Source organism: Mobula birostris, chromosome 18 (assembly GCF_030028105.1).
Source record: "Mobula birostris isolate sMobBir1 chromosome 18, sMobBir1.hap1, whole genome shotgun sequence".
NCBI classification, from domain to species: domain Eukaryota; kingdom Metazoa; phylum Chordata; class Chondrichthyes; order Myliobatiformes; family Myliobatidae; genus Mobula; species Mobula birostris.
In genome coordinates, this window is record NC_092387.1 from 36,188,913 (window position 1) to 36,214,093 (window position 25,181).

The 25,181-nt window shown below is 42.5% G+C and overlaps 1 protein-coding gene across 1 annotated transcript; it reads left to right on the plus strand.

Annotated features, from left to right (window-relative positions):
* The first annotated feature begins 3,176 nt into the window (after positions 1-3,176).
* Positions 3,177-25,122, plus strand: LOC140212253 (chymotrypsin-C). Its single transcript, XM_072282972.1, has 6 exons — positions 3,177-3,273; positions 4,468-4,577; positions 12,918-13,012; positions 16,859-17,145; positions 17,982-18,145; positions 24,943-25,122. Exons 1-6 carry the CDS (start codon positions 3,177-3,179, stop codon positions 25,120-25,122), a joined length of 933 nt encoding a protein of 310 aa, XP_072139073.1.
* Positions 25,123-25,181: the final 59 nt, after the last annotated feature.

Consider the following 25,181-nt stretch of genomic DNA (forward strand, 5'->3'; position numbering starts at 1 on the left):
TGAACCAAATTGGGTGTTCAACTGGCGTGCAAAAGACAACAAACTGTAGAAACACAAAAAGAAAGAAATAATAAATAAATAAATATCGAGAACATGTGATGAAGAATCCTCAAAAGTGAGTCCATAGGTTGTGGGAACATTACAATGATGGGACAAGTGAAGTTGAGTGAAGTTATCACCTCTAGTTGAAGAGCCTGATGGTTGAGAGGTATATCTGTTCCTGAACCTGGTAGTGTGAATTCTGAGGTTCTTTATGGGTACAATAGGGTGTTCTCTCCAACAGACAGAACAGGGTGTATTGCTTAATGTACAGAACATAAATGGACACCATAGAGTGTGCTCTTTAATGAACCATCAAATCTATGTTGGTTCTCAGACCAATCTCATCATTATCCACTTATTACCCTCTCACTTGTCCTTTAACTACCACTTCCACCCATCCTCACCTCATCCCATCACCAACTCTCTTATTATTCACCTACAAGAATAGAGCAATTCATATTAGCGAATTGATTTAAGAACCAGCATATATTTGTGATGACAAAGTAAACTGGAGCACCTGGGGTCTGAGGTGTTCAGGATATGGGGAGGATCCAAGCAATCATGGGGAGAATGTACAAACTCCACTCAAACAGCATTAGTTAAGATCAAACCTAAGTCACTGAAACGTTGAGTCACCTGCTGAACTATATGCTGAGCACAGCAGGTATTTCTATCTGAGTCCAGATAAAGGGTCTCAGTCCAAAACATTAACTGTTGAGTTCCTCCAGCGACTTGTGTGTGTTGTTGTGATCTGCGTCTTGAATGATGTGTGAAGTGTATGGCAGGTCATTTATCCAGGTATGCTATAGTATGCATCTTTCAAATCTAATAGTTCATTTCTGACATCCATAATCTATTATGAAGGAAATTGTAACCAGGCACTTAGAAAATAATGGGATTAGGAATAGAAAAGGAATATGTTTTTGGCAAACCAGTTGTGATTTGTAGAAGTTATTTGGATCTAACAGTATACATTGCTGGTTGGTGGCGTAGTGGCATCAGTGCCGGACTTCAGAGCGAAGGCTCCCGTGTTCGAATCCGGCCGGCTCCCTTGCACGCTTTCCATCTGTGCTGGGTTGAGCACTGAGCTAGCAACTGGGCCTCTTAAAAATAAGAATGCCTGCTAAAAAAATGCCGTCCTGACAGCGTCCCGATGACTCCACGCGGAGTTAAGGGCTTTCTTCTTCTTCTTCAGTATACGTAATGGCAAATAAATTTAAGTGGTACATTTCAACTTTCAGAAAACCTTCAAAAAGGAGCCCGATGAAAGATAATTAAACAAAACTGGAGCACACTTTATTAGGGATAATGAACTGGCATGATTGAGATTGCTCAACAGATAAGCAGGTTGTGCAGCAGCAAAAGGTACTATGGCCTCAATTGTTTACAATTTATATCAAATTTATATAAGTTATACATTCAAATCCTTGAAATTTAGCAAAAGTATCCATTTAAATACTTTGAACTTTCTCCACCCTCTATGTACTTCAGTTTTAAATGAACCAGCTCCCTATCTTGCAATTTCCCCTCATTTTAGATCTCTCACTAATGAAAATTTCTCAAGATCTATCCTGTCATACTCCTCCGTATCTTTTGTGTTAGGTCACCATGCATTCTTGTAAGTTCCAAAGAATACAAACCAAACCTGAACCCTTGATAGGATGATCTTCTCATTCCAGGAGTCAGCCGGGTGAACTTCTTTTAGACTGCTCCAATGTTACTATATCCATTTATAGTGAAGGACATCGAAACTGTGTATAGTACCTCATCAACACCTTTACATAACAGTAATAAGGCTTCCTATTTCTAAACTCAACACCTTTGCAATAAAATCCAATGTGCTACTTTTCCTCTTAACTACTTGCTGCATCTGCCCGCTAAATATGAGGTGATTCATTTGCTGAGTTTTAGAGAATCATAGAGTCATTAGAGATCTAAAGGTTTTTGGATTTGAAGGAAATCATGGGATATGGATATAGTGGGGGTAAAGTCTCACTGAGGTAAATCATCATGAGTTCATTGAAAGGTGAAGCATGCATATGAGGCTGAGTGGATTATTCCATCTTCTATTTCTTTTGTTCTTACAGCCTTCTTCCCGTAACCTTTAATGCCCCGACTAAGCAAGATTCTATCAACCTCCACTTTAAATATACTCAATGACTTGGCCTTCACAGCCATCTGTGGCAAAGAATTCCACAGATGCACCATCCCCTGGCTAAAGAAATTCCTCCTCATCTCTGTTCTAAATGGAAGTCTCTATATTCTGAGGCTGTGGCCTCTGGTCCTAGACTCCCACCATAGGAAACATTCTCTCCACATCCAATCTATCTAGGCCTTTCAGTATTCCATAAGTTTCAATGAGGTTCCCCCCCTCATTCTTCTAAACTCCAGCAAGTACAGACCCAGACTCATCAAGCACTTCTTATATGTTAACCGTTTGATTCCCAGATTCATTCTCATGAACTTCTTCTGGACCTTCTCCAATACCAGCACATCTTTTCTTAGATAAGGGACTCAAAAACACTCACAATACTCCAAGTGCAGTCTGACCAATGCCTTATAAAGCCTCAGCATCATATCCTTGCTCTTATATTCTAGTCCTCTTGAAACGAATGCTGACATTGCATTGCCTTCCATATCACTGACTCAACCTGCACGTTAACCTTTAGGGAATCCTGCATGCAGATTCCTAAGTCCCTCTGCACCTCTGACTTTTGAATTTTCTCTCCATTTACCACAAAGTTCACATCTTTATTCCTTCTACCAAAATGAATGACCATGCAATTCCCTGTATTATATTCCATCTCCCACTTCTTTGTCTATTCTCCTAATCTGTCTAATTCCTTCTCGAATACAATACACAGTCACTGACCCAGCTGTTTGTGCATGGTCGGTCAAAACATCACTGAAACTACTGATTCACTGTAGGAATGGCTGACAAGCAGGTGCAAAGGCCACACAGAAATATCTGGGCCCATTCTATTTCATGTTTGGTTGTTGTAAAGTAGAACAGGCTAATCCTGGCACAATGGTGTCAATGGAGTCACATGAAAGTTTCTGTGTGCTCTGCGCTTATATAAATTATTGAGCAAAGGCGGGGATATTTAGAATTATGCGATGGATGGTTGCTGAACATGTTGGATCAGAGTGAGCCTTTGATTGTCCTTGTACTAATGATAAGTCATGCATTTTATTTTGGGAATGGTCTTCAGCAAAAAGTTGGATTTCTAGGTAAGAGCAGTGAAATTGTCTTCTCATTGAAAAAAGGTTGAAAATCATTTTCTAACTAAACAATGCTAATGTGAATCAGTAATCAAGTACTGAATGTACGTGTTACAGCTTCTGCACAGCTCCAAGGACCCTGGTTCAATTCTGACCTCAGCTGATGTCTGTGTGACAGAGTTTATTTGTCCTCCCGTGACAATACAGGTTTCCTTCAAGTGTTCTGGTTTCTTCACACATCTTAGAAAACCTGATTAGTTTTTAAACCGGGTGCTATAATTTGCCTGTTACTATAGAAAAGTGGAGAAAAAACTTTAAAAAGAGAAATTTTTGTATATGTGAGAGAGAATATGTTGTAGGTTACAGCAGAATAAGATGAGGAGATACCAACCAACAAGAAACCAATTACTCTAATCCTACTGTAACCCAATTGATGTTTCTCACATTCCCATCAACTCCTCTCCCAACCCCAAAGTGTAACACTCGTGAATATACCTGGGGACAATTTACTGGGGCCAATTAAGGTAACAGCTACCATGTTTTTAGGATGTGGGAGGAATCCAGAGGAAGCAATGTGGTCACAGGTAGAGCATACAAAATCCACACAGAAGGCACTTGTGGTCAGGATCAAATCTGGGCTGCTGGAGCGCTGAGGCAGTAACTCTACTAGCTATACTACTGTGCAGAGAATTACTTAGAGTCAACATCAATTTGGTACATATGATACATGCTAGAGTTTATGCTCCATATGTCTTTCCGCCTACTCTATTTATCGAATCCTATTGACTTTCTAATTCTTTCTCTCTCAAATGTATATTCAACTTCTCCTTCAATGTCACCAGTCTAGCCATCTCAACTATTCAATGAGACATTGAGTTCAACATAATTACCAAAGCCTGGACACTTAATTCTCTCTAAGTTCACTATTGGATTGATTAGTGCCTGCTTTGCCCTTTTGGCCAGAGCTTTGGAATCCTGCAAGATAGAATTCTCTTACCTTTGTTCATCCTACCAAACCATTTCACAATGTCAAGTCTTCCACCTGTCTCTTCTTGGCCTTTCACTATCTAGAAGAGTCCTGGCCTGTTCAATCTTTCCAGTTTGGCACAGATTACACAGATCAATTCAGTGATAGTGTGTGTTTTCAGATGTCCATGTATTGAGAGGATGTCTTGCTAATACCTACATTTATTGGGTTTTCAGACTGGCCAGAGGATTGTGGCATCCCACAGTTCTTGCCAAATGTAGCTGGAAGGATTATATCTGGGAATGAAGCACGTCCACATTCCTGGCCATGGCAGGTCTCCCTACAGGTAAACAACGAGTTGTGGCGATGGATGGATATGGAATCTTTTGCAACAGGAGTCATAATGGTCAGGTCCCCAATGAGTTCGTAATATTCTCCCATTTTCCTTTTTTCAAGTATTAAACCTTTTTAAAAGTTGTTATAAATTCTGCATCTGAAAGCATTTGATTTTTCTTTGTTGATGACAAATTAGAATGTAGTCCTCTATTTCCACTGTACCAGTTAGTAGAAAGAGGCACCTCAGAAAACTCTTACATAATTTGGAAAGCTTCCTTTAGTTCCCTTAAGAAATACTATTGGACTAAACAGGGATTAGACGGATGAAAAATAAACATATTTGAAAAGAAACTTGCAACATAAGCAGGGAATAAAAAGTGCAGATTTGATCTTCGAAGTCATGGATGAAATAAAGTTGTGCAATCTCATAAGAAAATATGAGCAGGAATAGGCCACTTAGCCTCTCAAATCTGCTCCTCTATTCAAGGTGATTATGGCTGATTTTACCCCGGCCTCATTCCCCCTTTCTGTTCCAGTTCTCTGTAGTCCTCAATCCCCTGAGGTTTTAAATATGTATCTGCTTCCTCTTTAAATATCCCATAACCTAGCTTCCCAACACTCCAGGTGCAGAATTCAAAGCCTTCTGTGAGAAGAAATTTATAATCACTGCAGCTTTAAATTACTGCACTTTATCTTGTTACCATATCCCCTCATTAGAGGTTATTCCACTTGTGCAAACATTTTAACATCTACAATTTAATGCTCCTTAAGGATCTATTTCAATAAGATCCCCCATCATTCTTCTAAACACAAATAATAAAGATCTAACTTTTTTATCTATTCATATAGGACAACCTTTTCTTCCCAATAATTAGTCTAGTTAATCTCTTTCAGGTCATCATAAATATCAGTTTTTCCTTTCTTAAATAGGGGTACCTAAACTTTGTACAATACTCAAGATCTGGCCTCATCAGCACCTGTATGTCTTTATGACATAGAAGGAGGTCATTCAGCCCATTGAGTCTATGTCAGCTCACAAAGCAATTCCACACCCCCGGTTACTTTCCCTGTGATTTATTTCCATTAACTCTACTCCACTAGACACAACTTAGAATGATCAATCAGCTTCGCAGCCAGCACATCTTTAGAATGTAGGGAGGAAACTGAAGTAGCACAAGGAGAAGTGCAAACTCAACATATAGAGTATCGGGGCTCAGGTTTCAAGCTGGGTATCTGGAGCTGTGAGGCAGCAGCTCTATCAGCTATGCCACTCCCTAACACCTTGTACAATTACTGCAAATACTTCTCTATTTCTAAACTTTAGATCTCTTATAATAAAGGCCAATATACCATTTGCCTTCCTCAAAATTTGTTGCAGCTTCCTGTTAACCTTTTGCTGTTCATGTGTAAGAATACTTAAACCCCTCCATGCTTTGCTCATCTACAGTCTTTCTCCATTTAGATAATTGTCTGCTTTTGGATTTTTACCTGACAAACATTATACTCAATTTACACACATCAAAGTTGCTGGTGAATGCAGCAGGCCAGGCAGCATCTCTAGGAAGAGGTACAGTCGACGTTTTGGGCCGAGACCCTTTGTCAGGACTAACTAAAAGAAGAGCTAGTAAGCGATTTGAAAGTGGGAGGGGGAGGGGGAGATCCAAAATGATAGGAGACGACAGGAGGGGGAGGGATGGAGCCAAGAGCTGGACAGTTGATTGGCAAAAGGGATATGAGAGGATCATGGGACAGGAGGCCTAGGGAGAAAAAGAGGGGGGGAACCCAGAGGATGGGCAAGGGGTATAGTGAGAGGGACAGAGGGAGAAAAAGGAGAGAGAGAAAAAGAATGTGTGTATATAAATAAATAATGGATGGATGGGGTATGGGGGGAGGTGGGGCATTAGCGAAAGTTTGAGAAGTCAATGTTGACTTCTCAAACTTCCGCTAATGCCCCACCTCCTCCTCGTACCCCATTCGTTATTATTTATATACACACATTCTTTTTCTCTCTCTCCTTTTTCTCCCTCTGTCCCTCTCACTATACCCCTTGCCCATCCTCTGGGTTTTCCCCCCTCTCCTTTTTATTTCTCCCTCGGCCTCCTGTCCCATGATCCTCTCATATCCCTTCTGCCAATCAACTGTCCAGCTCTTGGCTCCATCCCCCCCCCCTCCTGTCGTCTCCTATCATTTTGGATCTCCCCCTCCCCCTCCCACTTTCAAATCTCTTACTAGCTCTTCTTTCAGTTAGTCCTGACAAAGGGTCTTGGCCCGAAACATCCACTGTACCTCTTCCTAGAGATGCTGCCCGGCCTGCTGCATTCACCAGCAACTTTGATGTGTGTTGCTTGAATTTCCAGCATCTGCAGATTTCCTCATGTTTGCATTATACTCAATTTGTCAAGTTTTCACCTACTCACTCAGCCTATCTATGATCATTCATCACTTTATTTGGAACCTCCTCTACATAATAGTGTGGGCACGTGGCCAAGTGGTTAAGGCATTGGACTAGTGACCTGAAGGTCGTGAGTTCGAGCCCCAGCCGAGGTTAACGTGTTGTGTCCTCGAGCAAGGCACTTAATCACACATTGCTCTGCGACGACACTAGTGCCAAGCTGTATGGGTCCTAATGCCCTTCCCTTGGACAACACTGGTGTCGTGGAGAGGGGAAACTTGCAGCATGGGCAACTGCTGGTCTTCCATACAACCTGGCCCAGGCCCGCGCCCTGGAGAGTGAAGACTTTCCAGGCGCAGATCCATGGTCTCGCAAGACTAACTCTACATAATAAAATGGCCACTGGTCTTCTGCTGCTATAGTCCATCCACTTCAAGGTCTAACATATTGTGCATTCAGTGATGCCCTTCTGCACGTAATGTGTGACTATTTGAGTTACTGTTACCTTCCTGTCAGCTTGAACTAGTCAGACCATTCTCCTCTGACCTCTCTCATTAACAAGGAATTTTTGCCCACAAAATTGCCACTCACTGGATTTTTTTTTTGTTTTTCACACCATTCTCTGTAAACTCTAGACACCTGTGTGTGAAAATTCCAAGAGATCAGCCGTTTCTGAGATACTCAAACCACCCCATCTGGTACCAACAATCATTCCACAGTGAAAGTAACTTGATCACGTTTCTTCTCCCATTCTGATGTTTTGTCTGGACAACAGCTGAACCTCTTGACCAGGTCTAGATGCTTTTATGCATTGAGTTGCTGCCACATTATTGGCTGATTAGATATTTGCATTATTGAGCAGGTGTACAGATGTACCTAATAAAGTAGCCACTGAGAGTATATCCTGCTGCAAAGTCCCAATATCCTCATCACAACATGTCTCTCCTCCTCCAGGTCATTAATATAAATCATAATTAACTGAGTGCCAAGAACTGGTCCTTGGGGTACTCCACTATTTACATCCTTCAAGCCTGAAAAAGACCTATTTATTCTCATTCTCTGTCTTCAACAGACCAGTCTTCAATCCATGCTACACAAGTGCCCGAATATCATGAATTGTCGTACTTCTTGCTGATTCCTCCTTTGATTATCAAAGGTCCTCAATGTTCTTCTCTATTCTTTTGGAAACTTGTATTTCTGGTCCTAGTTCTCAATAAATATCCAAGATATAAATATGTGCTCTTACCGCTAAATGGCACAAAATTAACTCTTTACTGTGAGATAGAACACACAACAGTAGACCAGAGGAACAGGCACTTCTGCCCGCAATGTTATGCTGAACTAATTACATTGGTAGCAAATGTCAACTACATTAATCCCTTTGCCTACACAATGTCCATATGCTTCCTATTTCTGCACATTCATATGCCTCTTAAATATCTGTATCACATTTGCATCTTAAATCCTAAGATGACCTTATAATCTCATAAAAATCACAAAAATGAATAGCAGAATAACTATAAATGACATAAATTGGGAGTAATTATGTAACAGCTATTGACTATGACACAAAGGGAGAGGAAGAACATACAGAAAGCTTTATCTACTGCTGCACCTCAAGATCAAGCTTGGTTACACAAGAATACACTCACAGTGAAGAAAACTGCAGCTCTCTATGAACCACCTCTTTCTAGCTGTGGATGAATCCATCTCTATTTCTACTCAATCCTAGAAGTCTCTGCACAGTATACCAATAAGGCATACAAGTTTGGTTTCTGAAACCCTGATGCAATGTTTGGGTTGCATTGCTCAGAAAGGGTGTTATGCTCACAAGAACCCTTGAAAAGACAATAGTAAGTATTTTTTTCTTGTACTTGTTAGGATGCAATAGCAATAATATTCTTCTGAACCCACAAAAATATTTCCAGCAGCCATTGCTCTCTGGGGGCACCCTTTATCACAATTCTATGTGATACTAACTCACCAATTACCGGAGGGAGTGGTACAATTTATGGTCTGGTTGTTGTCTGAGGTCCTAAGAACGTAAGTGTGAATGTAGAGAATCTGGGAAGGGGGTGGTGGTGGTGTGGAGGGGAACTTGACCGGAACTTACTATTTTTCCACCAGTTAAAATATAATTATTTTTTTACAGTGGGAGCAATTCTATTCACAGTTGGCTTTTATTTACTAATTACAGTTTAACTGAAAATATGGGAAGGCAAATCACATCCTTGACATGATTAGACACCTACTCTCAATAAACAAATACTCCATAAAAGCGTAGTTATATTGCTTACGTGTTAAAAATGCATGTCTGAAATCAAAATGAAAGTCTTAATTGCTCCTGTTTCTAGATGAGCAGGTAAAGAAAACTCATTTTACCTCTTCTATTTCCACTCATCCTTCAAAGATCAAGTTGAGCTCTAGTCTGTAAAGTCTACTTCTTAAAATTATTTTACTGAACAATTTCTGCGCATTGGTGACAAAGTCAGCAATTAATATCATTTTCCAATAGACCTTGAGAAAATGATAGCAAGTCATCCTATTAAGTTATTCCCACAATGCTGCTTGGTGAGGAGCTCTAGGTTTAGACATAGTGACAATGAATGGGCAGCATTATATATCCAGGTCAGTAAGCTATGTGATATGGAGCGTAATGTACATAGTGGGGTTTCAACACACATGCTACCTTTCTTCTTGTGGTACATGTCACAGGTATGTTGTCTGAACAGCTTAGTCACCTAACAGCAGTATATTATGCAAATGGTACATAGTGCAGCCATGGTGTACAGATAGCGGAAGGAATCAATGCTTGGTGTAGTGGATAGGATACCTATCAGGAAAGCTTTCTGTTTCAAGTAGTGTTGATCTTCTCCCATGGCGCATTCATCTAGGCAGGTGAAGAGTATCTAGTCACATTCTTGACTCGTGCATTATAGATTATTGAAATTGACAGTACTAAAGGAGACCATTTGGCCCATCAGTTCTCTATGGTTCAAAAATGAACTTCAGGTTAATGCCACTTTCATCTCCTGTACAGAACCCCACTCTTCCATTGCCACTCTGACACTCTTTCAGATTAAATTCTGTCATGAGCCCTTCAGGCCTATGCAGCTAACTATAGAGTAGCTATATTTGTTTATTGTTGTCTTAACTAGAGTCATTAAGCCCTTTCTGTTTAATCTTGTCAAGTTTATTTTGACTGGCACAGGTTCTCCTTGTTCTGTGATTATTTAAAGTGGACTCCTGATTAGCGCTTATAGCAAGGTCCTTGTTTTGGAGAAGGATTGGTCTCACAGTATCACTTGCTCAAGCAACCATGTTCTGTTGGAATTCCTATGTATAAATTCTTGCTTCCATCTCTACATGGGAGTCTGTCATTCCTCTGCACCTGGGTTCAGGCTTTGCCAGTGCACACCATGATAAAATTGTATTTGCCACTTTGTAACAACTTGAACAAATCATCCATTTTCCCATGTGCTAGAACTTCAACCACCCTGCCACTTTTGGTACCATGAACAAATTTCTTAACTTCACCCCTTACACTTAAATTAAAAGTATTTCTGTGTACAATAAAGCAAAGTGTCTAATACTGAACCTTGTGACACTCCACCACACCTGGGAAAACGCCCATCAACTTTAAACATTGCTTTCTGCCACTGAGACAATCTTAAATCAAACTACCACTTTGCTTATATCATGGGCTTTTATCCACCTTCCATCCTGTCCTCAAATTTACTTGGTCCATTTCTGACACCTCCCTCCCCTTTCTCGATCTCTCTGTCTCCATCTCTGGAGACAGTCTATCTACTGATACCTTTTATAAACCCACTTATTCTCACAGCTACCTGGACGATACCTCTTTCCACTCTGTCACTTGTAAAAGCGCTATCTCTTTCTCTCAGTTCCTCTGTCTCCAACACATCTGCTCTCAGGATGAGGCTTTTCGTTCCAAAACTAATGAGATGTCCTCCTCCTTCAAAGAAAGGGGCTTCCCTTCCTCCAACATCAACGCTGCCCTCACCTGCATCTCCTCCATTTCATAAACGTCTGCTCTCACTCCATTCTCCCACCGCCACACCAGGGATAGAATTCCTCTTGTCCTCACCTCCCACCCTATGCATCCAGCACATAATTCTCCGTACCTTCCACCGTCTCCAATGGGATCCCACCATCAAGCACATCTCCCACCCTCCCGCTTTCCGCAGGGATCACTCCCTATGTGACTCCCTTGTCCAGTCGTCCCTCCCCACCGATCTCCTTGCAAGCGGAACAAATGCCACACCTGCCCCTGCACCTCTTCCTTCACTACTATTCAGGGTCCCAAACAGTCCTTCCAGGTGAGGCAACACTTCTCCTGAGAGTCTGTTAGGGTCATCTACTGTATCCAGTGCTCCCAGTGTGGTCTCCTGTATATTGGTGAGACCCGACGTAGATTGGAAGACTGCTTTGCCGAACACCTATGCTCTGTCCACCAGAAAAAGTGGGATCTCCGTGTAGCCACCCATTTCAATTCCATTTCCCATTCCCATTCCAATATGTCAGTCCATGGCCTCCTCTACTGCAATGATGAGGCCACACTCAAGTTGGAGGAGGAATACCTTACATTCCGTCTGGGTAGCCTCCAACCTGATGGCATGACAATTGATTTTTTGAACTTGCCACCCTCCCCCCCCCTTCACCATTGCCCATTCCTGTTTACTTCTCTCACCTTCTCTCCTGACTTGCCCATCACCTCCCTCTGGTGCTCCTTCCCCTTTCCTTTCTTCCATAGCCTTCAGTCGTCTACTATCAGATTCCCCTGCCTCCAGCCCTTTATCTCTTTCACCTATCAACTCCCCAGCTCTTTATTTCAGTCCCTTCTCTCTCCCAGTTTCACCTACCGCTGTGTGCTGCTTCCTCCCCACCTTTTTACTCTGACTTCTCCCCTTCATTTCCAGTCCTGATAAAGGGTCTCCCCTTGAAACAACAATTGTTTACTCTTTTCCATAGATGCTGCCTGGCCTACTGAGTTCCTCCAGCATTTTGTGAGTGCTGCTTTGGGTTTTCAGCATCTGAAGATTTTCTCTTGTTTGTGATGGGCTTTTACTTCTGCTTTGTGGGACCTTTATCAAATGCTTTGCTAAAATTCTTGTATGCTACATCAAATACTCTCCCCTTATTGATATTTCTTGTTATCCTTTCTAAAAATCAACTGTTAATCAAATGAAGTCTGTAAGTGAGAGACTTGGAGGAAGTAACTCCGAATCTGAACTGTTTTTGTCGCTGTGATATTATATAGTTAATTCCATTAGTATTCCCAAGGATGTTATTGGTGGGGTCCTAGTTACAGAAATGCAACTGAATGTCAGAAGTAAAACAATACCATAAGGCATAGGAGCAGAATTAGATGATTTAGCCTACTGAGTCTGCTCCACCATTCTATCACGGCTGATTTACTGTATTATCCCTCTTAACCTCATTCTCCTACCCCTTCTCCCCATTACCTTTGATGTCCTTACTAATGAAGAACCAATCAACCTCCACACTAAATATACCCAATGACTTGGCCTCCACAGCCATCTATGACAAAAAATTCCACAGATTTATCACTGTCTGTTTAAAGAAGTTCCTCCTCATCTGTTTTCTAAATGGGGACATCCTTGTATTCCGAGACCATGCCCTCTGGTGCTAGACTCCCCTACTGTAGGAAACATCCTCTCCATGACCACTCTACCTAGGCTTTTCAAAATTTCATAGGTTTCAATGAGATTCTCCCTTCATTATTCTAACCTCTAGTGAGTACAGACCCAGAACCATCAAACTCTCCCCATAGGTTAACCCTTTCATTCCCAGGTTAGGCTCTTTCTTGACGATGGTCATTGTCTGGCATGTGTGAGGTAACTATTACTTGTGATTAAACAGAACATACTTGGCTATCATTTCTTGCTGTAGTTACAAGTTCTTCTCTCTTACTAGGAGCGTCCTCGGGGGAGTAAGTCCTACAGCCACATATGTGGAGGAACACTCATTCACAGCCACTGGATCCTGACTGCAGCACACTGCTTTCAAAAGTAAGCAATGGTTTGAGGCAAGGTGTATGAATAACATACCATAAAAAGAGGTGGGGAGGTTTGCCTGCATTACTGAGTCAGGCAGGAGGGCATAGGTAAAAACTTGGCCACTTGTATCTTTGGATCTATCCCATACAAAGCCAGCGATAGAAAAAGACATTAAGCTTTGCACTTAGCTAGGGGCATGTCCAGGGCAGCAGCTCCCTTGGGAATTCTCTTATTCTTAAGATGCATGGAATCCAGGACAAGATTTTGAGTCCTCAAAAAATGTGGACTTCACTGAGGCACTGAAGTGGGTGATGCCAAAACCAAAGTAGTATCTTGGATCCACAAAGGTTAAATAAGATATGATTGGACCACTTACAAAGAAGAGAATAATACACATACCTCATATGGGAGTGAGAAGGGAAGGTGGTGTAGAACACAAACGCTCTGCTCTCCACTCCCTCCGCACTAATCCTAACCTTACTATAAAACCCATCCATAAGGGGGGTGCTGTTGTAGTCTGGCGTACTGACCTCTACCTTGCCGAGGCACAGCGACAACTCGCGGATACCTCCTCTTATTTACCCCTCGATCATGACCCCACTAAGGAGCACCAGGCCATTGTCTCTCACACCATCACCAACTTTATCAGCTCAGGGGCTCTCCCATCCACTGCCACCAATCTTATAGTTCCCACACCCCGCACTTCCCGTTTCTACCTCCTACCCAAGATCCACAAACCTGCCTGTCCAGGTAGACCCATTGTCTCAGCTTGTTCCTGCCCCACTGAACTCATTTCTGCATACCTCGACACTGTTTTATCCCCCCTTGTTCAATCCCTTCCCACCTATGTTTGTGACACTTCTCACACTCTGAATATTTTCAATGATTTTAAGTTCCCTGGCCCCCACTGCATTATTTTCACCATGGATGTCCAGTCCCTATATACCTCCATCCCCCACCAGGAAAGTCTCAAAGCTCTCCACTTCTTTTTCTATTCCAGACCTAACCAGTTCCCTTCTATCACCACTCTCCTCTGTCTAGTGGAATTAGTCCTTACTCCTAATAATTTTTCCTTTGGCTCCTCCCACTTCCTCCAAACTAAAGGTGTAGCTATGGGCAACCGTATGGGTCCCAGCTATGCCTGCCTTTTTGTTGGCTTTGTGGAACAATCCATGTTCCAAGTCTATACCGGTATCTGTCCCCCACTTTTCCTTCGCTACATCGACGACTGCATTGATGATGCTTCCTGCACTCATGCTGAGCTCGTTGACTTTATTAACTTTGCCTCCAATTTTCACCCTGCCCTCAAGTTTACCTGGTCCATTTCCAACACCTTCTTCCCCTTCCTTAATCTTTCTGTCTCTATCTCTGGAGACAGCTTATCTACTGATGTCTACTATAAGCCTACTGACTCTCACAGCTACCTGGATTATTCCTCTTCCCACCCTGTCTCTTGCGAAAATGCCATCCCCTTCTCGCAATTCCTCCGTCTCCGCCACATCTGCTCTCAGGACAAGGCTTTTCATTCCAGGACGAAGGAGATGTCCTCCTTTTTTAAAGAAAGGGGCTTCCCTTCCTCCACCATCAACTCTGCTCTCAAACGCATCTCTCCCATTTCACACACATCTGCTCTCACCCCATCCTCCCGCCACCCCACTAGGAATAGGGTTCCCCTTGTCCTCACCTACCACCTCACTAGCCTCTGGGTCCAACATATAATTCTCCGTAACTTCCACCACCTCCAACGGGATCCCACCACCAAGCACATCTTTCCCTCCCCGCCCCCCCCCGCTTTCCGCAGGGATCGCTCCCTACGCGATTCCCTTGTCCATTGGTCCCCCCCATCCCTTCCCACCAATCTCCCTCCCGGCACTTATCTTTGTTTGCGGAACAAGTGCTACACATGCCCTTACACTTCCTCCCTCACCACCATTCAGGGCCCCAGACAGTCCTTCCAGGTGAGGCATCACTTCACCTGTGAGTTGGCTGGGGTGATATACTGCGTCCGGTGCTCCCGATGTGGCCTCCTATATATTGGCGAGACCCAACGCGGACTGGGAGATCGTTTTGCTGAACACCTACGCTCTGTCCGCCAGAGAAAGCAGGATCTCCCAGTGGTAACACATTTTAATTCCACATCTCATTCCCATTCTGGTACTGTACATCTATCCACGGCCTCCTCTACTGTCAAGATGAAGCCACACTCAGGTTGGAAGAACAACACCTTATATTCCGTCTGGGTAGCCTCCAACCTGATGGCATGAACATCGACTTCTCTAACTTCCGTTAATGTCCCACCTCCCCTTCAAACTCCATCCTTTATTTATTTATTTATTTATTTATTATTTTTCTCTTTCTGTTCTCCCTCTGTCCCTCTCACTGTAACTCCTTGCCCATCCACTGGGCCTCCCGTCCCATTATATCTCTTCCTTCTCCAGCCTCGTATCCCTTTTGCCAATCAACTTTCCAGCTCTTAGCTCCATCCCTCCCCCTCCTGTCTTCTCCTATCATTTCCGATCTCCCCCTCCCCCCCCACTTTCAAATCTCTGTCTCTTCTTTCAGTTAGTCCTGACGAAGGGTCTCGGTCCAAAACGTCGATGGCACCTCTTCCTATAGATGCTGCCTGGCCTGCTATATTCACCAGCATTTTTTGTGTGTGTTGCCACACATAAGGTTGCTTACCAAGTTAAGAGCCCATGATATTACAGGAAAGTTACTAGCATGAATACAGCATTGGTTGATTGGTAGGAGGCAATGAGTGGGAATAAAAGGATACTTTTCTGGTTGGTTGCCAGTCATGAGTAGTGTTCCGCAGGGGTCAGTGTTGGGACCATTTCTTTTGATGCTGTATATTAATGATTTAAATGATCAAATAGATGGCTTTGTTGCCAGGTTTGCAGATGATATGAAGATTGGTGGAGGGGCAGGAAGTGTAGAGGAAACAAGAAGGCTGCAGAATGACTTAGACAGATTAGGAGAATGGGCAAGAAAGTGGCAAATGAAATACAATGTTGGAAAATGCATGGCCATGCACTTTGGTAGAAGAAGTAAATGTGCAGATTGTATTCTAAACGGGGAGAAAATCTGAAAATCTGAGATGCAAAGGGACTTGGGAATCCTTGGGCAAAATACCCTCAAGGTTAACTTGTAGGTTGAGTCAGTGGTGAGGAAGGCAAATGCAATGTTAGCATTCATTTCAAGAGGTCTAAAATATAAAAGCAGGGATGTGATGCTGAGGCTTTATAAGACACTGGTGAGGCCTCACCTTGAGTACTGTGAACAGTTTAGTGCTCCTTATCTAAGAAAAGATGCTGGTATTGGACAGTGTTCAGAGGCGGTTCACAAGGATGATTCCGAGAATGAAAGGGTTATCATATGAGGTAAGCTTGACAGTTCAGGGCCTGTACTCGCTGGAATTTAGAAGGATGAGGGGGAATCTCATTGAAACCTTTTGAATGTTGAAAGGCCTAGACAGAGTGGATGTGGAAAGGATGTTTCCCTTGGTGGGGAAGTCTAAGACATGAGGGCACAGCCTCTGGATAGAGGGGCATCCATTTAAAACAGATGCAGACAAGTTTCTTTAGCCAGGTGGTGGTGAATTTGTGGAATTTATTATCACAGGCATCTGTGAAGGCCCCGTCATTGGGTGTATTTATGGCAGAGATTGATAGGTTCTTGATGGGCCACAGCATCAAAGGGAGAAGGCCGGGGAGTAGGGCTGAAGAGGGGAAAAAAAAAGATCGGCCATGAAATGGTGGAGCAAGCTCAACGGGCCAAATAGCCTAATTCTGCTCTTATGTCTTATGGCCTTATGATCCTTGAAATTTAACTCTTGACCCAAACCTTTGTCCATTCCAGAGGGAAAAGGAAAGCAGTGGATACAGCTAATTGGCGCATTGTACTTGGTAAACACAACCTGAATCATTCAGAACGAACCGAGAAGATCTATCGTGTGAAAAGAATTTACAGACACGAGCGCTTTTACTACCCGCGCCACAGTGAAATTGACAATGACATTGCCTTGGTCAGGTCAGCAGTGGCCATTTCACAAAACAACTATATCCGATATGCTTGTATGCCCAAGAAAGACACCCGACTACAGTCTGGTCAGCCATGTTGGGCCACAGGATGGGGTGCAATAAGAGGTAAGATGAGATTTAAAGAATGAATTGGTGACAACAAGAAACAATTCATCTGCTTCTCAAACATATTTTCAAATGCAAAACAGGAAGGGGAGGGAATGAGTCCCCATATCCTCATGGTTTTCCAGAATCTGCCTAGTGAGTCGGAAAAGAAATTCATGAAATTATTTTTCCCAGTTAATTTTGTTTCTTTCAGAGAATGGGGTGGCTGGCTTTGTGGGAGATGAACTAAATAAAGTAGCATTATCACAGTAATGATGAAGTTTGTTACACCACTCAATGTTTTTCCTTTCTACTATTTCCATAAGTTAATTTGCTTGAGAAGAAAAATCATCCACTACAAGTTGATTTTGAGGTCCTTCAAAGGTTTCACATTATTTGACAATATTCTTTCTTTCAGTTTTGTCTTTGGAAGACATATTAACATAAACCTAATTTTCTACAATTCAAAAAGAAAATTATTAAAATATAATCATTCTTCCTACAGTTTGATGAGCTGATGGGCTGTGCAGCCAAAGAATGATGGACAGAGTTTGTAAAGAAATGGTAATTGGGAACCAAAACATAAGGATTGACCATTAATTGCCCATTTTCTTCTGAAAAGGAATTTGGGGTTTCAATTTGAAGACTCTGCAGCAAAGTATAATTCTAGAACGTTGGTCTCAAATACGTGCTCAGGCAAGGGGACTTAAGCCCACATCCTGACCAAGGCTAAATATTGATTTCCACATCAGCACCCTGTGAAATGAGGAAGCAAGCCTTACCTGACACTCCAGGAATAAGCAGTAGTGTGGTATTTGACCACTCAAGTCTGCCTTGCTCTTTTCTTTTCTTTACAGTACAAAAGGAAAATGTCATTTTATCTGAAGTGCTGAACCAAGCCAGAATGCCAATCATTGATCATCAGACCTGCAAAATGAAGAAGTTCTGGGGGGATCGAGTGCGTAGCACAATGATTTGTGCTGGCTTGAGAGATATAGAGGGGTCTCCTGCCGCTTGTCAGGTACTTGGAAAGGATCTGGTTGGAGGTTAACAGCACCTATTCCCCTCATCAGCTTCTCCTCTGTACCCTTGTATCATCCTTTTAAATAGATCAGAAATGTACATTTAATATGAACTTTCATATGAAGGACACATTTCACAGGCTAGGACTTTATTCCTTGGAACATAGAAAATTGAGTGGAGATTTGATAGTGTATATAAAATTATGAGCGTATAGATAGGGTAAATGCAAGCAGGCCTTTTCCACTGAGTTGGGTGAAACTACAATCAGAGGTCATGGGTTAAGGGTGAAAGGCAAAAAGTTTAAAGGGAACATGAGGGGAAACTTCTTCATTCAGATGGTCATGAAAGTGTGGAACAAGCTGCCAGCACAGGTGCTGCACATGAGCTCAATTTCAATGTTTAAGAGAAGTTTGGATAGGTACATGGATGGAAGGATATGGTACTGGTGCAGGTCCTGGAGTGGCAATTTAAATGGTTTGGATGGACTAGAAGGGCTGAAGGGCCTGTTTCTCTGCTGTACTTTTCTATGACTCTATGACAAAAATATTTTGCAGAGATCGTTTCTGTCTAAAATGAGCCCTGAGTCCATGGGAACCCTTTCTGTATTATCTGTATGCCCACAGTCTTTGATTGCCATCTAATAAGTCCTCTTCTTATTTGTAGGTAGTTCCTCAGGAACAAGGGTAATTCCAGCTCTGCACACTCTGGGGTGGTCGATGTCAATGTGGGATCCACAAATTCTGCTCTATATAGACAGGGTAGGAGGTGATTGATAGGGTGGGCAGATGGGCAGCTTGGGAGTTGGTGAATTTTATCTGCTTTTATGCTGAATTTCTATGTGCTCCCAACAAATGGACACAAGGCTCTCAATGGAGTATTAAGTTGTTCTTGTCATTCTGAGCAGTCAGAGGCCAGAATACTCACAGTAGTGGGTATGTTGTGTATCTGCAGGAAAGCACTGAGATATTCCCTTTCCTCTGTCCGGTGGTAATCTCTTTCTGTGACCAAGCTCAGAAACTCCCGGTTCAGTCCCTTCCTACTTACATCCATGACACTTCACATGCTCTGGATCTTCTCAATGATTTCAGGTCCCTTGGCCCTCATTGTATTATTTTTACTAGGGATGTCCAGTCCCTCTACACCTCCATCCCCCACCAGGAAGGCCTCAAAGCTCTTCACTTTTTTCTAGACACAAGACCTAACCAGTTCTCCTCCCCCACTACTCTCCTCTGCCTAGCAGAACTTGTCCTCACTCAAAATAGTTTCTCCTTTAGCTCCTCTCACTTCCTTCAAACAAAAGGTGTAGCCATGGGCACTCACGTGGGCCACAGCTATGTGGAACAGCCTATGTGCCAAGCCCACACTGGTGACAGTCCCACACTTTTCCTTCGCTACATCTATGACTGCATTAGTGCCGTTTCCTGCACTCATGCTGAACACGTCAACTTACATCAACTTCACCTCCAATTTCCACCCTGCCCTCAAATTTACCTGGTCTACTTCCAGCACCTCCCTCCCCTTTCTCCATCTCACTGTCTCTATCTCTGGAGACGGCTTATCCACTGATGTCTATTATGAACCCATGGATTCTCACAGCAACCTGGACTATACCTCTTCCCACCCTGTTACTTGTAAAAGCGCCATCCCCTCAATTCCTCTGCCTCTGCCCTCAGGATGAGGCTTTTCATTCCAGAGCTAAGGAGATGTCCTCCTTCTTCAAAGAAAGGGGCTTCCCTTCCTCCATCAGTGCTGCCCTCAACCACATCTCTTCCATTTCACACACATCTGTTCTTACCCCATTCTCCCACCACTCTACCAGGGATAGGGTTCCTCTTGTCCTCTCCTACGACCCCACCAGCCTCTGTATCCAGCACATAATTCTCTGAAACTTCTGTCATCTCCAACAGGACCCCACCACCAAGCACATCTCCCCCCCCCCACTTTCTGCTTTCTGTAGGGATCGCTCCCCAAGTGACTCCCTTGTCCATTTGTCCCTCCCCACTGATCTCCCTCCTGGCACTTATCCTTGCAAGTGGACCAGTGTTACACCTGCCCCTACACCTCTTCCCTCACTACCATTCAGGGCTCTAAACACTTCAACTGTGAGTCTGTTGGGGTCATATACTGTGTCCAATGCTCCAGGTGTGGCCTCCTGTATATTGGTGATACCCAATGTAGATTGGGAGACTGTTTCGCTGAGCACCTACCCTCCATCTGTCTGAAAAAGCAGGAACTCCCAATGGTTGCCCATTTTAATTCCACTTCCATTCTCAGTCCCATGTCTATCCATGGCCTTCTCCACTATCGTGATGAAGCCACACTCAGGTTGGAGGAGCAACATCTTATATTTTGTCTGGGTAGCCTCCAACCTGATGCACGAACATTTGATTTCTCTAACTTCCAGTAATGCACCCCACCCCTCCTCTCCTTCACCATTTCCCATCTCCTCTTCCCTCTCTCACCTTATCTCCTTGCCTGCCCATCACCTCCCTCTGGTGCTCCTCTCCTTTCTCTTTCTTTCACGGCCTTCTGTCTCTTTTACCAATTTACTTCTCAGCTCTTTACTTCATCCCCTCCCCCTTCAGGTTTCACCTATCACCTTGTTTTCCCTCTCGCCCCTTCCCCCACCTTTTGAACCTACTCCTCAGATTTATTTTTCCAATCCTGCCGAAGGGTTTCAGCCCAAAACGTCAACTGCACTCTTTCCCTGGATGCTGACTGGCCTACTGAGTTGCTCCAGCATTTTGTGTGTGTTGCTCAGAACAGGGTGCCTGTACCTGGAGAGTGGTGTTTGATAAGCCAACAACATGACCTGATCAATGAAAGGGACTAAGTGTAACCAGGGCATCACTGTTGGGTTTGTTGGCCTAACAGCGGGAGAGATTGCTTATTCTGCCATTGTACTCAGAAGGTTTTGCAGAGGCTGTTGGTAAATATCGTTTCAGTGCTCTGAAATGCCTGTTGAGATAGTCAGAGGTGCATAGGCAGCTGTGGATTATGTTCAAAGTAAATTTATTATCATAGTACATATATGTCATCATATACGATGCTGAGATTCATTTTCTTACAGGCAATCACAGTAAATACAAGAAACACAATAGAATCAATGAAAGACCACAGCCACCAGGAGGGACAACAAGCAATGAGCAAAAACAACAACCTGAGCAAATACAAAAAGAAAGATGTAAAAATAAATAATAATAATAATAATTTTGGCATAATATCTTAGTCCAAAACTAATCTGGAAAACTTACAAAGAAAAATAAGAAATAAAATGACAAATTTTACAGAACACTATGTACATTTGGACACACTTAGATTAAAACTACCTAGGACAGAAGGAGGAAGGGGAATAACAGACATAAAAATTTAAAACAACAAACAGATAAAACTTCAAAGGATATATTTTCATCAACCAAATCAGGATTCAGCACGTCATATGGGCAAATGCAAATCTGATAAGTATACACATCTAAACTTAAATAAAAGCACAATCCAGAAAAATGAAGACATTATCACTATAGAAGGAAAAGTTAACCAATGGAAGAGACCTCTTCCCAGAAACAGAGAGTTTTTTGTGGCAATTCAGGACCAGGCAGTTAACACAAATAATAATCAAAAATATATAACAAAAGACCAACAAATTAGACGCAGAAATGGCAAGAGAAACCAGAAACAACAGCAGTTTAATGCAATCTGATTACTTACACAAGCACAATCAAGTGGTAAACATCATTCACCAAAACTGTGCTTTAAAGTACAAACTCAAAAACAACAGCATACTTTACTATAAATACAAACCTGATCCAGTTTCAGTGTCAGAGTCCCACAGATCATATTAAACCAATCTGTTATTACAGATAGGAAAGTCCATTATAACCATCCAGATATAATAATACAGGATAAGCATTCAAGAACAACTTACTTAATAGATATAGCCATTCCAAACACACATAGCATACAGAAATCAATAAGTGAAAACACCAGAAATATGCTGAATTAAAAGAGTAAATTGAAAGACTATGGAATATGAACAGTTATTTATTGTCAATAGAGAATAGTAATATCTACAACTGGTATCATTCTACACAATAGCATTAAATAATTAGTCCTACACAACATTTACATAAATTTCCAGAAAGCCACAATACTAAACACCACTAGAGTAATCCAAAAGTTCCTAGCAATTGAGAAATTAGTGTGACTGGCTATGCCTGTACCTCAGGTTTTACCAGTCTGAGCTGAGGAAAAAAACTAAAAATACAACAATAATAACAATAAATAAATAAACAATAAATATTAAGAACGTGAGATGAACTCCTTGAAAGTCAGTCCACAGGCTATGGGAACAGTTCAGTGATGGGGCCAGTGACGTTGAGTGAAGTTATCCTCTCTGTTTCAAGAGCTTGGTAGTTGAGGGGAAATAACTGTTCCAGAACCTGGTGGTGCGGGTTCTGAGGCACCTGTATCTTCTTCCTGATGAAAGCAGTGAGAAGAGAGCATGGCCTGGATAGAGGGAGTCCTTGATGATGGATGTTGCATTCCTGGGACAGTGCTCCGTGTAGACGTGCTCAATAGTGGGCATGCTTTAGCTGTGAGGGACAGTGCCGTATCCACTACTTTTTATAGGCTTTTCCATACAAGACCATAAGACCATAAGACAAAGGAGCAGAAGTAGGCCATTCGGCCCATCGAGTCTGCTCCGCCATTTTATCATGAGCTGATCCATTTTATCCTATTTAGTCCCACTGCCCCGCCTTCTCACCATAACCTTTGATGCTCTGGCTACTCAGATACCTATGAATCTCTGCCTTAAATACACCCAATGACTTGGCCTCCACTGCTGCCCGTGGCAACAAATTCCATAGATTCACCACCCTCTGACTAAAAAAATTTTTTCGCATTTCTGTTCTGAAAGGGTGCCCTTCAATCCTGAAGTCATGCCCTCTTGTATTAGACTCCCCCATCATGGGAAACAACTTTGCCACATCCACTCTGCCCATGCCTCTTAACATTCGAAATGTTTCTATGAGGTCTCCCCTCATTCTTCTAAACTCCAAGGAATACAGTCCAAGAGCAGACAAACGTTCCTCATATGTTAACCCTCTCATTCCCAGAATCATTCTAGTGAATCTCCTCTGTACCCTCTCCAACGTCAGCACATCCTTTCTTAAATAAGGAGACCAAAACTGCCCACAGTACTCCAAGTGAGGTCTCACCAGCGCCTTATAGAGGACTCCCAAGTCCCGTTGCATCTCAGAACTTTGAATTCTTTCCCCATTTAAATAATAGTCTGCCCGTTTATTTTTTCTGCCAAAGTGCATAACCATACACTTTCCAACATTGTATTTCATTTGCCACTTCTCTGCCCACTCTTCCAATCTATCTAAGTCTCTCTGCAGACTCTCCGTTTCCTCAGCACTACCGACCCCTCCACCTATCTTCGTATCGTCAGCAAACTTAGCCACAAAGCCATCTATTCCATAATCCAAATCGTTGATGTACAATGTGAAAAGAAGCGGCCCCAACACTGATCCCTGTGGAACACCACTGGTAACCGGCAGCCAACCAGAATAGGATCCCTTTATTCCCACTCTCTGTTTCCTGCCAATCAGCCAACGCTCTATCCACGTATGTAACTTTCCTGTAATTCCATGGGCTCTTATCTTGTTAAGCAGCCTCATGTGTGGCACCTTGTCAAAGGCCTTCTAAAAATCCAAATATACAACATCCACTGCATCTCCCTTGTCTAGCCTACTGGTAATTTCCTCAAAAAATTGTAATAGGTTTGTCAGGCAGGATTTTCTTTTAAGGAATCCATGCTGAGTTCTGCCTATCTTGTCATATGCAGGACATTGGTGTTCCCGTACCAGGCCATGATGAAGAAAGCAAGGCAGCAGCTATATTTCATTAGGAGTGTGAGGAAATTTAGTTTGTCACATAAACACTCAAAAGAACTTCTACAGATGTACTGTAAAGAGCATTCTGTCAGGCCACATCACTGTCTGATATGGCGGGGGGGAGGTGGCTACTGCACAGGATCGAAAGAAGCTAAGGAACGAAAGTTGTTAAGTTAATCAGCTCCATCTTGGGTACTAGCCTCTGTAGAATCTAAGACATGTTCAAAGAGTGGTGCCTCAGAAAGGCAGCGTCCATTATTAAAGACCCCTATCACCCAGGGCATGCACTCTTCTCATTGTCACTGTCAGGAAGGATGTACAGAAGCCTGAAAGTACACACTCAGCAATTCAGGAACAGTTTCCTCCCCTCTGCCATCTGATTTCTAAATGGACATTGAACCCATGAACACCACCTCACTTTTTTATATTATTTGTTTTTGTACTATTTTTAATTTAACTATTTAAAATACATGTATATACCTACCGTAATAGACGTACCGCATTGTACGGCTGACACTAAGTTAACAAATTTCACAACATATGTCGGTGATTTTAAACCTGATTCTGATTCTCATACTAAAATAGTATGAGGATAATGTTTAGTTGTAATGACTAGAATGTAAAAATATAAGAAATAGAAGCAAAATCTACAAGACCATTAGGACTGTTGTGCTTGCTCCCATTAAAAGTCATGGATAAGACAAGCACTTCATTCATAAAATGCATCATGGTGCATCCATAGGCATATTACAGGGTTTCCTGTATGTGATGGTAGACAATGAAATCCATTGTGATGCTGTGTCACTAGGATTCACTCTGTGTAATGATGGGCTTCTGAGATTCACTGCGTACGACTGTATTGTACTGGGACTCATTGCAGTTTGTTGTGTTTCAGGGAGACTCTGGTGGCCCTCTTCTTTGCCAGAACAGCTCAGGTAAATGGGAAGTTCATGGCGTGGTCAGTTTTGGACCCATGGGCTGCATTGGTGAGAACAAGCCAAGCGTATTTACCAGAATCACCGACTACCTCCCCTGGATTGAGAAAACAAAAATAAGAGATTTTTTCTTAGACTGATGCCCCATTCTCAGCTCAATATTATTCACTGGGGAAAAAAAATTACATAAAAATAAAAG

Excerpts from the sequence above, each read along its gene's own strand:
- LOC140212253 (XM_072282972.1), top strand. The coding sequence starts at position 3,177 with ATGTTGGATCAGAGTGAGCCTTTGATTGTCCTTGTACTAATGATAAGT. Across the intron at positions 13,013-16,858 it reads GCAGCACACTGCTTTCAAAA|AGGGAAAAGGAAAGCAGTGG; the intron begins GTAAGCAATGGT and ends TGTCCATTCCAG. Across the intron at positions 18,146-24,942 it reads GGTCTCCTGCCGCTTGTCAG|GGAGACTCTGGTGGCCCTCT; the intron begins GTACTTGGAAAG and ends GTTGTGTTTCAG.